At 37.3% G+C, this 15,771-nt stretch overlaps 1 protein-coding gene across 4 annotated transcripts in view; it reads left to right on the top strand.

Annotated features, from left to right (window-relative positions):
* Positions 1-15,771, top strand: part of gxylt1b (glucoside xylosyltransferase 1b) — a 109,138-nt gene that overhangs the window by 36,608 nt on the left and 56,759 nt on the right. For 3 of the 4 annotated variants that reach the window (XR_002920782.2, XM_024286914.2, XM_024286928.2), the window contains exon 7: positions 12,164-12,247. Coding sequence is in view for 3 of the 4 variants with exons in the window: in XM_024286914.2 (XP_024142682.1) it covers positions 12,164-12,244 (81 nt within the window). In the remaining variant the exon portion in view is untranslated. Of the gene's footprint in view, positions 1-12,163; positions 12,248-13,155; positions 14,405-15,771 lie in introns of those variants that run through there. The other variant, XM_036210192.1, reaches the window with a different exon arrangement.

The raw sequence follows: 15,771 nt of genomic DNA, 5'->3' as shown, positions 1-15,771 counted from the left end.
ATATACAGTTGTAGTGCTTACTGTTGTGATCATTAAATAAAATGAATTTTGCTAGTTTAATACAACAAAATAATATTCGAGTAGATATTTCTTTAAGTAAGAAAATATGTGAAAAAAAGTGAAAAATTGTTTTATCATTGTCTTGGGAAATATCGTGATACATATCGTGAGGGATATGTATCGCGTTGCCAGGCTCTTGCCGATACACACCCCTACATTTAAATTTACAAAACTTCCAAGTGTTTGAAAATAGATCATATAGGAAGAATAAACAATTGCAGCTTGTGCCTGGCTGGAGTTATATGACACCAAGTCTTCAATATATCAGAATAGAGCTTGGAAAGAAAAGGGCTGGATGGAGTAAGATAAGCAATATCTGCACCCCTACGACATTACACAGGGAGCCCCTTCAAACTGTAGGTACATGTGCTCTTAAGGGGTAACCAAACAGGGAAATTGGAGGCTGACTCCGCCCACAGCCGAAATTTGAAATCCAGTCAGAAGGGTGGGGCTTGGGGAACAGGACTGTTATCATTACTGGAGCTGCAGATCATGACGTGAAACTTATGAAACTTGCATGGTTTGACCAATCACAAAATATAACTGTAATACCTCGATTCAACCTGTAGGGGGCAGCACACCGACGGTTTTGACTATATTTTCAAGAATTAAAATATTTAGCACATTCTTAAACGAGACACATGCCCAGTGTGAACTAAGCTGTAGATTGATGAAAATACATTTTTGATTTTTTTTTTTTGTTTTTGATCTCCTCGCACAGGAATTAAGACGCCCCGTCCACGTTGCATCTTACATCACCTGCAGCGATTCTGAAGAGATTACTAATCTGGCATTCACTTTGATTATACGCATATGAAATATTCACTCCTCTCCCACTCAGAGCCTCGACTTCAGCATCCTGCAAAGCGGCCCTTGTTGTTCCTGATATGGGCTGAAGCTCTGGGGAGGTGCGCGCGTGCAGGTGCGAGGGATGACACGCAGAGAATTGACTCCAGACGAGTATCCTGGTTGACAGTTGCTCACTGCGTCTCACCTGCAGGCTCTGACATCCTTCAAAACCACCCGCCCGTCGCTCTCTGCTAATTGATTTGTCCTTGGATTGAGGTGTCTGGGAAGGCTTTCGGGTGGATATGGATTTTGACAGATGCCATGTAACATATATACACACAGAAAAAAAGGGCGGGGCCTTGATGAGGCACCACTTTGAGCTGAGAGATGAACTGAGCTGTGAAGACAAAGCAGCTGAGAAGCTACAGAGCGAGGAGTCTCTCCAACTCCTGCAGCTGTAATCTAGTTTGTTTTCAGGCAATCAAGTCTCAATTCAGAACTTTTACTCACTCACAGATTGCTCTTTCAATAAGTCATCACTTAGATCCACTCTGGTAAATATGTTTTTGGTGTTTTTAACATGTTCTTGTGTTTTGTTTTTTTATTTGATGATAGAGGACATATCTAAAAAATAAGCTAATATTTCCTTTCTTATTATTTCTTTATTTAAATTGTTGTGATTTAGGAGCAGATGAAAGAATGCCATTTGAAAAAGAGCATATTGGGATAGAAAATACATCGGTCCCTGTTTCTACAACGGGGAGGGGAAGGGGGGCTGGAGTGGCTGCCGCTTTGCAGAAACTATGTCCCAGAAAATGACATATTTTTAAAATCTTTGCCTAAAAACCCTATTTTCAGCACTATAAGAACACTTGAGGCTTTATTTATTTATTTTTTCAAAAAAACGACTGCACCTAATAATCCAGATTGATTTATATTCTGGCTTTGTTTATTGATGTAAAAGCAATTATGAGAGTTACGCAGTACTAACTATAAATGTGACTGTTTTTTTTTTTTTTACGTTTTGCAAACAATGTTCGGTGTAAAAATGCTAACGTGGCTAATATTTAGCGATGTGGGACGTTTTTTTTATTTACGTTACTAACAAGGTTGGGAGTTGGAGTAGTCACAGTAACGTTTTTTTAGCTGTATTTTTACGTGTAAAAAACAAGACATGGTTTTATTGTGAATATGCTAATGCGGCTAACAAATAGCAATGTGGGAGTGCTTCTTTATGTGTTACTAACAAGGCTAGAAATTGCATAGTAATTGTATCATTTGTTTTAGAGTAGGACTGTCATGATTAGACGACTAATCGACTATTAAAATAGTTGACAACTAATTTAATAGTCGATTAGTTGTTACTTTATATTATATGGAGTCAGAGTGTAGCTGAGTTGAAAAGTTGTGAGCATTCAGCACTAAAAAAAATACTTTTTTATATTTAAGTCAGTGAGACCAAAACTTTATCTTTTGTATAAAATTATTCCTTGTTTCAGATTCCAAACTAATTTGATTTAATGTTGTTTTAAACTAATGAAGGACCGAGGCTGCACGATATATTAAAGGTTTAATAAACTATCATCTTCATTGTTTTTATTTTCAGTTAGTTTAAAGCTAATAATGGTTAAGATGTTTGCTTTACATCCTTTTTGCACATGACCCGATTAGTCGACTATTAAAATGATTGTTTGTGGCAGCACTATTTTAGAGGAGTTTGTTTTTTATGTGTTGCACACAAGGTTGGATGTCATTATGCTAACAAGGCTAACGAGGCTAACGTGGCTAACGTGTAGCGGTGTGGAGCTGTTTTTTTATTCACGTGTTACTAACAAGCCTGAAAGTTGCGTTGTCACAATAATGTTTGTTTTAGCAATATTCGTCTGCTTTTTGCTCATTGCAAACGTGTTGGGTTTTATTGTCAATATGCTAATGCGGCTAACATGTAGCGGTGTGGGACTTTTTTACGTGTTACTAACAAGGTTGGGAGTTTTGCAGTCACAGTAAGGTTTGTTTTAGTGCTTTCAGCCTGTTTTTTACATGTTGGAAACAACATTGTTTTATAGTCAATATGCTAATGTGGCTAAGGTATAGCAGTGTGCTAATGTTTTTTTTTTACATTACTAAGGTTGGGAGTCATAATGAATAGATATAATTGAGTCACAAAGTTTTATACATTTTTATTTTGACCATAATTAATTGTTATATTTCCTTATGTGCTTATTATTTGTCATTCTGTAATACTATTTGTGTAAATTTAAGTTTAGATTGAGTTTTAAAAGGGGGCTTGGACTCCAAACCTTTGCATATGGTCATTTGTGATGTTTATTTTTCATTTTTTCAATCCACGAAATGCAAAAAGAAAAAAGCTTCAAAGATAATAATAAAATAAAACAAGTCTGTAGAGATTCCTGTGCAAAGAGAAGACAAAACACACAAGGAAGAGGCTTCTTTGACATGGCAGTGCTGGAAACGGTTGGCATGATCCGTCGTCACACGCCCGGAAGCCCCGGAATTAATACATCGCCTTTTCTGACAACCATAAGAACAAAAGAACCATCTGGCAAAACCACAAAGGCTGTAATAAATTCAAGGAGCAGGAAAAGAGGAAGAGTTCTTCAGGCCTCATACAAGGATTCCTCAAAAGCTCTGCTCTTCTTCCAGGAAACCAAAATTGCCTTTTAGCTTTAAAAGAAAGCAAAAGTCATATTTCAGAATTAAAAACTATAATCAGCCTTATAGACAAAGAAGCTTCTGTCTATTTAGGCCAATTTTCCCAGTTTTGTAAACCTGAATCTCATAATCTTGCATCAGCGAGAGGAAACAGAATTATTTAGCCATCTATCCAATTCACAGCACATCATCCGTCATTGTCAAAACAGTAAAAAAAACCCGGAACATGTTAAATATTCATGTGTTGATTTCATCACTTTCTGCTTCAGTGTTTTAAGCATGAAGGAGGGTGGAGTTTGAGGTTAAGACCCCCCCTTAAAAAAAAAAAAGCATATTTTTCCTCGACGTTTCTCCTTCCTAATTACCATAAAGAGCAGCTTCTACCACGGTGGGCTCTCCCCTTTTCTCTGAGAGCAGACTCCAGCTCTCACCAGTTAATTGGCGAGGCTCTTTAGGATCTATTCCCTGATGTTTATATCCAACAAGTCGAGCAGGTAATGTATTGGTGTCAGAAAAAAGTAAAAAAGGTTAAACGCCTGCACAGGGAGGAAAATGTAATTAATATACTGAAGTAATGTAGTCAACAGAAATCAAATACAAGTCATTATTAGATATAAAATGCATGTTTTTCCCTTGTATTCCTCTCTAAAATGATCTACAGAATGTGTTTTTTTTTCAAATCCTGCACACAAAAATCTTTTATTAGAGCTTGGGTCCACATACAAATGATTCCTACAGGCCATAAACGTAGCTTTAATTATTTGATTGTACCTGAGATCATTTCCCTACAAACCTAATAAAAGCATGAGTATCTGTTGGGCTGAATGTTGATTCCCTGTTAGGCTGTGGGCTATAGAAAGGGATGATCCACCCATTTGCATTTAGATTATGCATTGACACACAATGCAGAAAGACACCTGGCTCCTGTCATTCCGATGGAGTGGCAAACCCGGACAGACGGGTTGAAGCTGCGGTTGAGATGACACCTGCAGATGTTTGGGGGTACAAAAATCTAAAGGTTTAAAGTATTAATGTACTTCATCACAAACACACTCTCCACTGTGGGTAGCTTCGAAAAAACACGTTCTCACATTTTCCAACATAGACGAACTAGGACCCCTAAGGTGTCCGTCGAGTTGACTGAACAAATTACCATTAAAGTCTATTGTTGTGTCCAAATTCCCCCCTACTCACTATATAGTGCGTTTGCCATTTTTAGTACTGTCCGAATCTACTAATTCCAAAATCGAGTGCACTAGAAATTTCCTGGAAGTCTTGCGAAAAACTAGCGCATATGGATGCTCGCTAGATTAGCAGATATAGACCACAATGCATTGCGGTCTAACAATTTATACCGTATACTTGTATTGCGCTTTCTACCCACGGGCCCAAAGCGCTTCAGCCACAGACCCATTCACCCATTCACACACACATTCACACACTGGTGGTGGCTCCGCTGCCGAACACTGGCGCCAACATCCCACCAGAGGCAATTTGGGGTTCAGTGTCTTGCCCAAGGACACTTCGACACATGGGCGGGAAAGGCGGGAGTCGAACCTGCTCACTTCTGATCAGGAGTCGACCACTACCACTACCACCCTACCACTTTGAGAGAAATTTATTTTAAAAAATACAGAACAGACAATTCATCTTGAAAGTCAGATCTTAATAAAAATGTTGAAATGATGAAAATCATTGGAGGAAATATGATTTTAAGTTTCAAGTTGGTCAAACTGCTTTAAAGCAGACATCGTTTTTCTTTTGTTGGGGTAAAAGTTTGGAATGCTCAACAGGAAATTTTGAACAGCTGTACTAATAAAACATTTAAATATATATATATATAGGTGATATAGGGGCAGAAATGAAATAAGAATGTTATTCTTCTCATTGCTCCTTTCCTGTCATGAACATATATGGACTTATGTTGTGTACTGAACGTGTTAATGTGTTGCTCTCTTCATGAATAGAAACAAAATAAACAAATCAAATCAATAATAACGGAATAGATAATAACAATAACTAAATATATGCATGCTTCTTTACCGTAACACTGATGCTTTGTTAGCTTCATGAAACAGGAGGAATCGAGTATATTAGCACAACATCCAAGCAACTATTCAGATTACCAAAGAAGATGCTAACAAGTCAACTAGACTCTTTACTCTAAATCAGTAAATCCTTTAAATGTTTCATCCTTTGTGTTGCTTTGGAACAATTTCACTGAGCCCGGTGTAAAGCTACGTTTGGACCGCCCTCTGCAACATGCGTTCAAGTAGCTACTTCCACTGAAAAGTCTATGTAAAAGCGCACAAGTGTGAAATTCAAGCATAAACGTTAAACTCTCACATTCACGCATAGCTACACTAGTTTCTAAGACTGATTTTGGGCTCTACGTACAGTTAGTTAAACCAGGTCGAACTTAAACCGATCAGGGACTTGGATTTGGTTGTGACTTTTGGAGGAGAAATTAATAATTGCAGTTTGTACGTATAATTGATGGAATTATACGACATCATGTCTTTTGGATTTGGAAAAAGAGTTGTGAAGAGAAAAGCCTGGAGCAAGATTGGCGAGATTTGCACCGCTTAATCATTACACACCAAGCCTCTTCTAACTGTTGTTGGTGGACATGCGCTAGTAAACAATAAAAAAGGAAAAAGAAGCCCCTCCTGTTTTTCCAGTGTGAACACGAAGGGTGAAATATGTTTCTCCTCACAAAAGAGATACACATTTTTTTTTAGGTCAATGAGATGATACCACAGCAATATATAGAATAAACAGCTTCTTTTTTTTCCCTTTATCGATCCGCTCTTAAGTAGATATTTAGAGAGCTCGGTTATGTGAAACAGTTAATTAGCAAAATTGATCCCAAAGCGTGGAGTTCTCCGTCATGCTGTCAAAGAAGCAGTTATGGTTTAAAGCTGTTTTTATTGATGTTCCTCTGAAGCTTTTTCTTATTTTTTTACAGTTCACCAGCTTGCTTCCCTATCTCCCATGAATCTTTTATTGATTTGCAGAGTTGTGTCTTCGCTGCTGCCAAAGTCTGGAGTTGTTTTTTTGTACTTATTGAAAAGTTGGATCCTGTTTTTAGCTTTGGTATTCCTTCAGGGGACCCTCTGTCATAACCTCTTTACCCTGTTTTTCCTCCTAGCAATTTAGATGCATGTTTAGAACTCTGTCCTGTTCTTCTGTGTATAGATCTAAGCGTCTCTATTGGTCCCTACAAGTCCCAGTTGACTTAACGTCATCACCTGGACAGCAGAGAAGACCAGAAAACTGCTGTCTAATGATTTCTTGCTCCTCTCTTCTGTGAGCATTGATTTATTTTTCACTTTTTGGTTGCAAGACTGCAGCATTTTTTTTTTTTTTTTTGCCTTGGTAGCATTTCCTGTTTCTTCCTCTCCACTCGTCTGCCTCCAAACCCTCTCAATGCTTCAAACTGCATCACCCTGCCAGTTTCATTGCCTTTGAAGTGAAAGCCCCATTACTCCCAACATCTCTGCCCCGCGTTTGGGCCGGGCTCTTCTCCGGAAAACAGAGCTGGAGGGGCCCTTCACCTCTCGGCAATCTGCATGTGTTCAAAAGTTTCCCCCTCCTTCAAATCTGCTTTGTGATCAGGAGCAGAGTGGCTGTGTGATGAGACTTATTTTGAGACCGAATGCAGACATTTGAGATGATACAATCATGTAAAAAAGGATAGTCTTGAGGTTGCACTTATTAGGATGTGTAATAAAACCCAAAAATTCAAAGGTTTTTATTATAAAATGGTTAATAAAACCATATGTCACCAACACAACCCTAATGATACAAACAAAGTGTATTAAGACAGATAAGTTTCTCCAGGTTAGATACCAGTGACTATTAAAATTATGATAGTTCAGTGAATTTTAATCAGTTTGGTAAAGAATGTGAGAAAAAAAAAATACAAAGTATAATTTGGATTTGTTTGCTTTCACACTGCACTCATGAGAGAAAGCGGACGTTCCAGCGTCATTGCTGTACGTTGGGGGAATATGGCCCAAAACAAGCTCTGCATATCTGCACAAAGAGGAGAAACATTCTATATACTCTAGCTATGCTGGCACTTTTTCCTCATGTCACTGTTGAAAAAATTTTTTTTTAACTTTTTCACGATTCATGGTATTTTCCTGTTCTTACTTGTAAATTCAAACTGCTTACTTGATTTGCCACTTTTATCTTGTGCTCTTTGGTGAGCAGAAAGTCCACGAAGATTCAAAGGGAAGGAGATCATTTGCAAACCAAAACTGACCTTTTTATACTTTGTTGATCCAGAGGTGGATCGGGTCAGATAAAACCTTGGTGGATTCAGAAGCGGATTGGTTCATTTGAGACCCCAGTAGACTCTGATCCAGAAGCGGATCGGTTGAGCTAAACTTTTTGTAGATTCAGAAGCGGATCAGTTTGACTAAGACCTCAATAGACTCTGACCCAGAAGTGAATCGGTTTAGATAAAACCTTGGTAGACCCCGATCTAGAAACGGATTGGCTCAGGTAAAACTTTTGTAGATCTCAGTTTAACTGAGACCTCAGTAGACTGTTGATCCAGAAGTGGATTGGTTAGATACAATCTTGGTAGATCCAGAACTGGATCAGTTGGACAAAGACTTATGTAGACTCTGTTGATCCAGAAGTGGATCGGTTGAATAAAATCTTGGTAGATCCAGAAGTTATCAGTTCAACTAAGACCTCTGTAAACTGTAGTAATCCAGAAGTGTATTGGTTCAAATAAGACCTCGCTAGACTCTGATCCGGAGACTGATTGGTTCAGATAAAACCTTGGTAGATCCAGAAGCGGATCAGTTTAAATAGGATTTCAGTAGACTCTGATCCAGAAGTAGATCGGGTATATAAAATCTTTGTAGATCCAGAAGCGGATCGGTTCATATAAGACCTCAGTAGACCTCTGTTGATCCAGAAGCGGAACGGTCGAATAAAATCTTGGTAGATACAGAAGCGGATCAGTTCAAGTAAGACTTCTGTAGACTCTATTGAACCAGAAGCGGTTCGGTGAAGATAAAACCTCAGTAGATCCAGAAGCGGATCAGTTTGACTAAGACCTCAGTAGATTCTGATCCAGACATGGATTGGTTCGGATAGGACGAGCATATGCTGCTGTAAATTCATGTCTTTGTTACACAGCAGCTCTTTGGAAAACCAATCATTTGCAAAAAAAAACAAAAACAAAAAAAGAAAAGCAGAAGACATAAATGACTGCAGAAGTCATCAACACAACTGAAGGTGTCAGACAGTTGCACGTTGCATCATTACACAGCAGCAGACACAAACTGCCTCTCAGGAAGTCCCATTAACACTACTGCTATCAGCAAAAGCAATAAACTGCTGCTTTCTTCCACATATGCTGAAGTTAAATTCAATCTTGCAGCAGAACTGGAGGCAATAAAGCAGCTGTTTGAAGCGGAGCGGCATCTGGACTGTCAAATTCTCTCTTGTAAAATATCAATGTCAGTTTAGAGAAGTGGGGTTCGATTTCATCTCAGACATGGTTTTTGCCAGAATTAAAATGAGATTTTCTTTGAACTGGAATGAATGTGAAGCAACATTGGAAAAAACCTGATCTGACCTGAGGCATAAATAGATGTTTTTTGTCTTGACAGCTGCCAGTCGACACGCCGCCATGGTTTGCAGTGTTCAAAGCATTCGGTGTGCTTGTTTCCCATCCAAAGGGTTGGTAGTCCAAATTTTCATTGGACCACTTCCAATGAAAAATCTATGTTAATGAGCATATTTTCGTGTTTTGGGCTCTGCGCTCAAAAGTCTTGGATTAACAAGGTTAATGCAAGTTTTTAAGTCGGTTTTGGGCTTCTACATACAAAACATATAGCCACTGAACATGCGTAAGAAGAATCATTGACCGTATATTCCCTGGACATATCAACCCCTCCCTTCTCGTGTTCCAAATAGAAAATGCCCTCAAGAAGGTCAAAATCCCCATAGACTTCTATTGAAAAATAGACAAATATTCAGTCATTTAGTTTGTAAGAAAAATCATTCTTGATCTGATACCTTCTTCTTAACTGTGCAGTGTTAGATATATATATTTAATTCTTTATTGTGGACATGAAATGTATTTTATTGCTATATTTATAACTATTTATTTCTTTTTTTTACAGTTTTAAGTCTTTAAATAAATTCTTGCTTTTATTGACTGAACAATGCAATTTTTGTAAGCTGTAAATTCACTCGCTTCAATAAAAAAATGCTTTAACATATCGTAACTCTTCTGACAGTTTATGCAATAAAGGTGAATCAGCTGATTCTGTCGCAGAGAAAATTTGTTTTTCATGTTGGCTTTGGCTTTACTAATGTAAAGTGTTACATATCAGTGTTTTAGGGTTAATAAATGACCCAAATTTCAAAGAAATTTAGCAGGCAGATTTTTACTAAAACTGGATCACATGATAGAATGTTGGGACAAGTTTTATTAAACTGATTATCTTGGCAACATTTTCAAAACTTGTTTTTTCTTCAGCCACTATCGTAAGGCAGAGGCAGAGGAGTCGACTTCTGATTTAGAGCTGGGAATCACTGGTACCTTACGATGCGATACACGATACATGGCTCACGGTATCAATGGTATCGCGATACTGCAGTACTTGGTAAAAGTCATAACACCCATTATATAGAAGACCACGTTTTCTTTATTTTTGAGCTTGAGCACAATCAAAATAAACAACTTGTGTCTTATTTTTGTGCAACAAATAATAGACAATTTCGTGCAACATTGTGGAAATTAGTAATACTGTTTAAAATAGCTTTGACATCACACTAAGACAACCGGTCTTGAAGTACGCGCCCCCTATGTACCTCCAAAGGAACGTCTCACCAAAGGATAACAAATACAACGTTCAACAGCCTCTTCAAATGAAAATAAAAGATCAATAGTTGGTGAGAACCCATTGAGAATCAATCGGAGGACTAAATATCACGATATATCGCAATATCGATAATTTGGCACACCCCTATTCTGATTAGAAGATTTCAGGTTCAATTCCTGCCCCATTACTGAAGTGTCCTTTGTTTCTGGTGGTTACAGGTTGGCGCCAGTGTAAGAAGGCGCCATCAGTGTATGAATGTGTGTGTGAATGTGTGAATGGAACCATGACTGTAAAGCGCTTTGGGCCTTCAAGGAAGGTAGTAGAGTTCCATATAAGAATACGTCGTTTACCATTTTTGAGATACCAAATTAATAGTTTTTAATCTCCACATCGATACCTCAGCAGTGGTATAGACAAAGAAACCATTAAAGAAACTGCCCTGTAATTACAAAGTCTTTGTCCCACATGGGAACTAAGCTCACGTCTGTATTGACGTGCTTGTAATTGTGTTGCTCTACAAATATCCTCGTTCTCCTGGGAATATGGACTTAACCTTTCTAATTCCTCAATTTGGAAATCTTTGTGCCAGCAGCTCTTGACAGATTCCCTTTGCTCTGACATTTATTAAATGTGGATTATTAATAGTATCAACCACATTTCTGTGTATTAATACATTTGTTAAACTAAATGACTTTTCATCTTTAAATAGTGTGTGGTTTGTTTTCACAACCAAACACCCTAAAGAGGTGTAACCGGATCTAGATGAGAACAGAAAAATAATCTCAATCTATGTAACTTTTTGGTAGCTTTCCAATTAAAATAAATAATTTCATTGAAGTTTTTGTTTTTGTGAACCAATTCACTCGACTCAAAAGAACAACGTGCTCCCTTAAGAGCTCCACCAAATTATCCTCAGCTCTTAACTCCCTCCTCAAACCCTTGTAATTTAATCACACCACCACTCTCCACATTTCAGATTAATTGCATTTATTGAGACTTATGACTTCAAGTTTCTTCTGTTATGATTTTTCTAACATTTTAGAGAGTTTGAAGGAGGGCAGCACCATCTGTGCCCAACAGTAACAAAATCAAGTCTTCTCTTGTGTGTTTCTCACAAAGGCACTTGCCATTTTGAAAGAACCCTTAAGCCTCAGAAATCCATTTTCTTTCGTCTAATATAATGACACTTGATCTCATAGCATTCAAGTAGACTGCTTTAAATTATTTGGTGAGGATGCAACTTTGGGAAGATGTTTGTGGAACCAGGTACACTGTAAAAATAGAATCTTAAAGTAAAAACTTTCTTGGGTCAAGAAAAAAATGTCTTTATTTCTGTTTTGAAGAAAAATAATCTTATCTAAAAGGTTTCCCAATAGCTAAATCTTAGTTTGAGAAAAATTTGTTTTATGCCACAGTCACAAATACAACTACCACAGCTCGATGGAGAGGCAGAATTGTCAAGATTTCATGCCGTTTGCCGATTTTTTTGAAAAATGTTGGCATGGTCATGAATATAGATGACGGCATTCTGGCAAAATACACTATAGGAAAGCCTAACAAAAAAAAACAAAAAAAACAACAATTAAAAAGAGCTAAAATCCAAAGACCAGATGTGATCAATGGAAGGTTGTTTACCTCTAACAACCACTAGAAGGCACTATAGGTGTGTGCATCAGTGTTTGCTACTGACAGCAACGCAGAAGAACGATTGTTCTCTTGAATTTTTCTTATCGAGACATTAATATTCTTGTTTTAATTTTTTCCCTTTCTTCTGACTAATGCAGGACAACAAGTCATCAAACTGGTTTACAGACATGGAAGTACCACTGAAAGTGGCTAACGTTCCGACTCATCTGCTGCAGTAGAAGGTAAACATCCTCATACAGATACTGAATGATCTCATGAACCCAGACATGGAGACACGCTTACGTATACTTTTGTAAAACTCTTCACAATGAGATATACAGTTAATATTTCCATGTCTGTAATGTCTACTGTTCATTAATATTTGTATGTATTTCCTTTACCTGTCTTAGGACTACAAATGTGAATTAGCACCTGTGCTAATACTTATGTTGTAGCCCTGCTAAAACATTGATTAATATGCTTTGTCCTAACTTAAATAAATTAATTTTTTGCAACTTGTACTTTGATGCGACTTGTCCTCCGGTGCAATTTATATACTCTGGTGCGACCTATACTCCAGTTCAATTTATAATTCAGCGCGACCTATACTCCAGCGCAACCTATTCCTGGCGTGACTTAGGATCCGGTGCAACGAGTACTCAAACGGAGCCTATACTCCGGCATGACCTGCACTCCGGTGCGACTTGTTCTCCGGCACGACCTGTACTCCAGCGCAACCTGTACTCTGGTACGACCTATACTCCGGTGCAATTTATAATCCAGCGTGACCTATTCCTGGCGAAATGTACGATCCAGTGCAACCAGTACTCAGGCGCGACCTGTACTCCGGTGCAGCTTGTACTCTGGAAATGTCTGTATTTATTTTTTTTATAATTTAAGGCAGAAACTGCTTTTGCATGCGGTCCATAACCTCAGGGAGCTTAAATGGACAGTTTGCCACATATTTGTACAGTTCTACTTGTTAACAACATACATAGTTCATTCGTGTACAGATGTTTAAATTTACCTTTTTTTTCTTTTTTTTTTTAAGGCTCACGGTTCTTTAGTCATGTATTTAAGTCCTTCTTGTACCAATTCTTGTTGCTATAGAAAACAGCTTTTTAAAAATACATCTTTCATTCCACTGTAGGGATTTTTGAATCTCCCCAAGCCGAGCATAGCTGGGATTCCCAGCACCGCGCTCCAAAGCTTCAGTAAACCAGTAATAACTGAGCAAGATAAGGAGCAGTCAGTCGGATCAATAGTTGAGCACATCGCTGTTCAATCAAAGCCTTCACCCCACAGGATAAAGCAGGCTTTACAATTGCTGGGCTATGAAAGCAGCCATAACCGGCTGTTATTGTCACTGCTGAGGAAGAGAAACAGAAAAATAAAAGGTATTCCTACCTTTGTTTGTAAGAAAATGCATCTGTTTTTATTTATTTATCTCCTGTGCATGATATTTACAGATTAATCCAGGTGTTAAACACACAACGGTGCATCAGCAAGCTAATCCCAGTTCGCTCTTTTAAACGTTTTTGTTTTTTTCTCTCCCCTGTATTATCTCAAAGGAACAGTTAGTCTTTCTGTTGCTTCCACCCTGCCCTTTTTGCAAGTCCTGCTCCAATTATCTCAAGTGCTAAACCTGCGCCGGGGCTGCAGGTCTCTGAATATTTTATGCCTCTCATTAAACTCAAGTTGAGCCACCTTTTTGAGAAAGTCTCACACAAGTTTTCACTGGAAACAGGAGCTGAACTCTTTTTTTTTATGTGACTCTTTTAACAAGAAGCATTGGCTAAAGGAAACCAACACAAGCTGATTAGATTATGGCCTCATTATAAATATTAGTGCTCTGAAATACATCATTACTGCTCTGTATCTGCTTGCAATTCTAAATGGCAGAGAAAATAAAACAGATAATAGAAACAGCGTAGCATTAATTTCACCAATAAATTTAACAAATAGAGATCAAATCTTTCTGAACTTCCACAGAACTATGGTTGTTTGTCCTTTGTGAGTAAAAGACAACAAAAAGTCTCAGTTTTATTCATTAGAGGCTTGAATGAGCCATTAGTGCATAAGGCGATGAATAGAAGTGTAATGAATGGAAAATTGTCAGTCATTACCCTCCACCATAATCAGTCGTTTATTTAGAACATTTTTGATTGTTTTTTTTTTTTTTTTTTTTTTGGAAGATGAAAATGACAGACTTGGCAGGACAAACAAATCCTAATTGAGAAAATTTACTTTTGCAGGTCTTTAATACACAAAACGAGCTTTTAAAGTCTCACTTCAATCATATTTTGATCTATTATCGAAGTGTTCCCAGTGGTCTTTTAATTATGATGATTATTTTATTTTTAGCCAAAATACAAAAAAAAGAAGAAAAAAATGTTTTGTAGGACATAGTTTCTGCAGAGCGGCAGTAGTTCCCCTCACACCCACAACCTAACATTACAGCTGCAACAAACAATATAATTTTCAAACATTTTTTTATCTACTCTTAATTCACAACAATTTGAAGGAAGAATACAATTAATTTTCTTTATATATGTCCTCAATTATCAGAAAAATGCAACAAGATCATGTTTGAAACAGCCAAAACACAACAAATTTAATCAGAGTACATCTTTAAGAAGGAAGAATAAAAAAAATGTTCCTCATTATTTTGTCTACAGTATGATGAGACACATTGTGCTTCATGACTAAATCACTTTACGGAAAATACCGGGTTTTACGTGTGACCCCCGTGTGCGCAGAGAGTAGCGTGTGGTGACACCAACCTTAAAGCTATTTTCACTTCAAGTTACTGTTAATGAAGAAGCTAGCTTCTGCCGTAGCAGCGATAATGAGTGTTTTTTAGCAAAAACATGTATTCATGAATTAGGTTTATTAAATGTGTTGTCAGCAACACATCTTTTCTCACAGGTGGAGGAAAGCTGTACCAAATTTATCACCCAAAAAAAAAGCAGGTGTGGAAACTAAAACATTTCCACACCAGAAAGAACAAAAACAGTTGTCAATAACCTGCTAATTATTGTTTATTTTTAGTATTTTGTTTTCTAGAAATTAAAAGCAGCATTTTATAGCCACTTTTTTGTACATTTATTACATTTTTAAAATATATATATATACATATATATTATTTTTTACCACATAATTAAGCAATAAAGCACTATTTTATCTGTATAATGTAGGAACAGGAACGTGTATCTCTCTCTTTACTATGAATACAGAGAGAAATGACAGAAGACATTGCCTTATCATTTGGCTTTATACAGATAACAGAAAAGGAAAAACCTGAGTCTTAAACCCTAATCCTACTACGATAAAGACAAACATTACCAAACAGGTTTGGAAGAAAGACATAAAAGAGCAGCTGAACACAGGGGGTTTATAAACTAACAGAGGTAAAGCCTAAACAAAGGACAGGTGCAGCAGCTAGTCCAGGTGTGAACAAACAGATACCAGATTTGAACAAATCATCACATCAAACGATTAAAGAAAGAGAATCAAAATACACTTTCAAACTCTGAAACATCAAGTAAACCAGAAGATATAACAAATTTCACAAATTGAAGCAACAAAACAGATTCTCACAAACTAAACTACATTTGAAAACATGTGCTTTAATTTTGAAATTGACTGTATTTTCCAGGTGCACTTATTTTGTTTATTTTTCAAAAAACAACAGTGTGCATCATAATTCTTTACATATGAATTCGAGAGAGACCTAGTTGCAGGCAAGATGGCGCCCAAACACAAC

This window comes from Oryzias melastigma, linkage group LG23 (genome assembly GCF_002922805.2).
Source record: "Oryzias melastigma strain HK-1 linkage group LG23, ASM292280v2, whole genome shotgun sequence".
Taxonomy (NCBI): Eukaryota; Metazoa; Chordata; class Actinopteri; order Beloniformes; family Adrianichthyidae; genus Oryzias; species Oryzias melastigma.
This window is presented reverse-complemented; position numbering and strand designations above follow the sequence as displayed.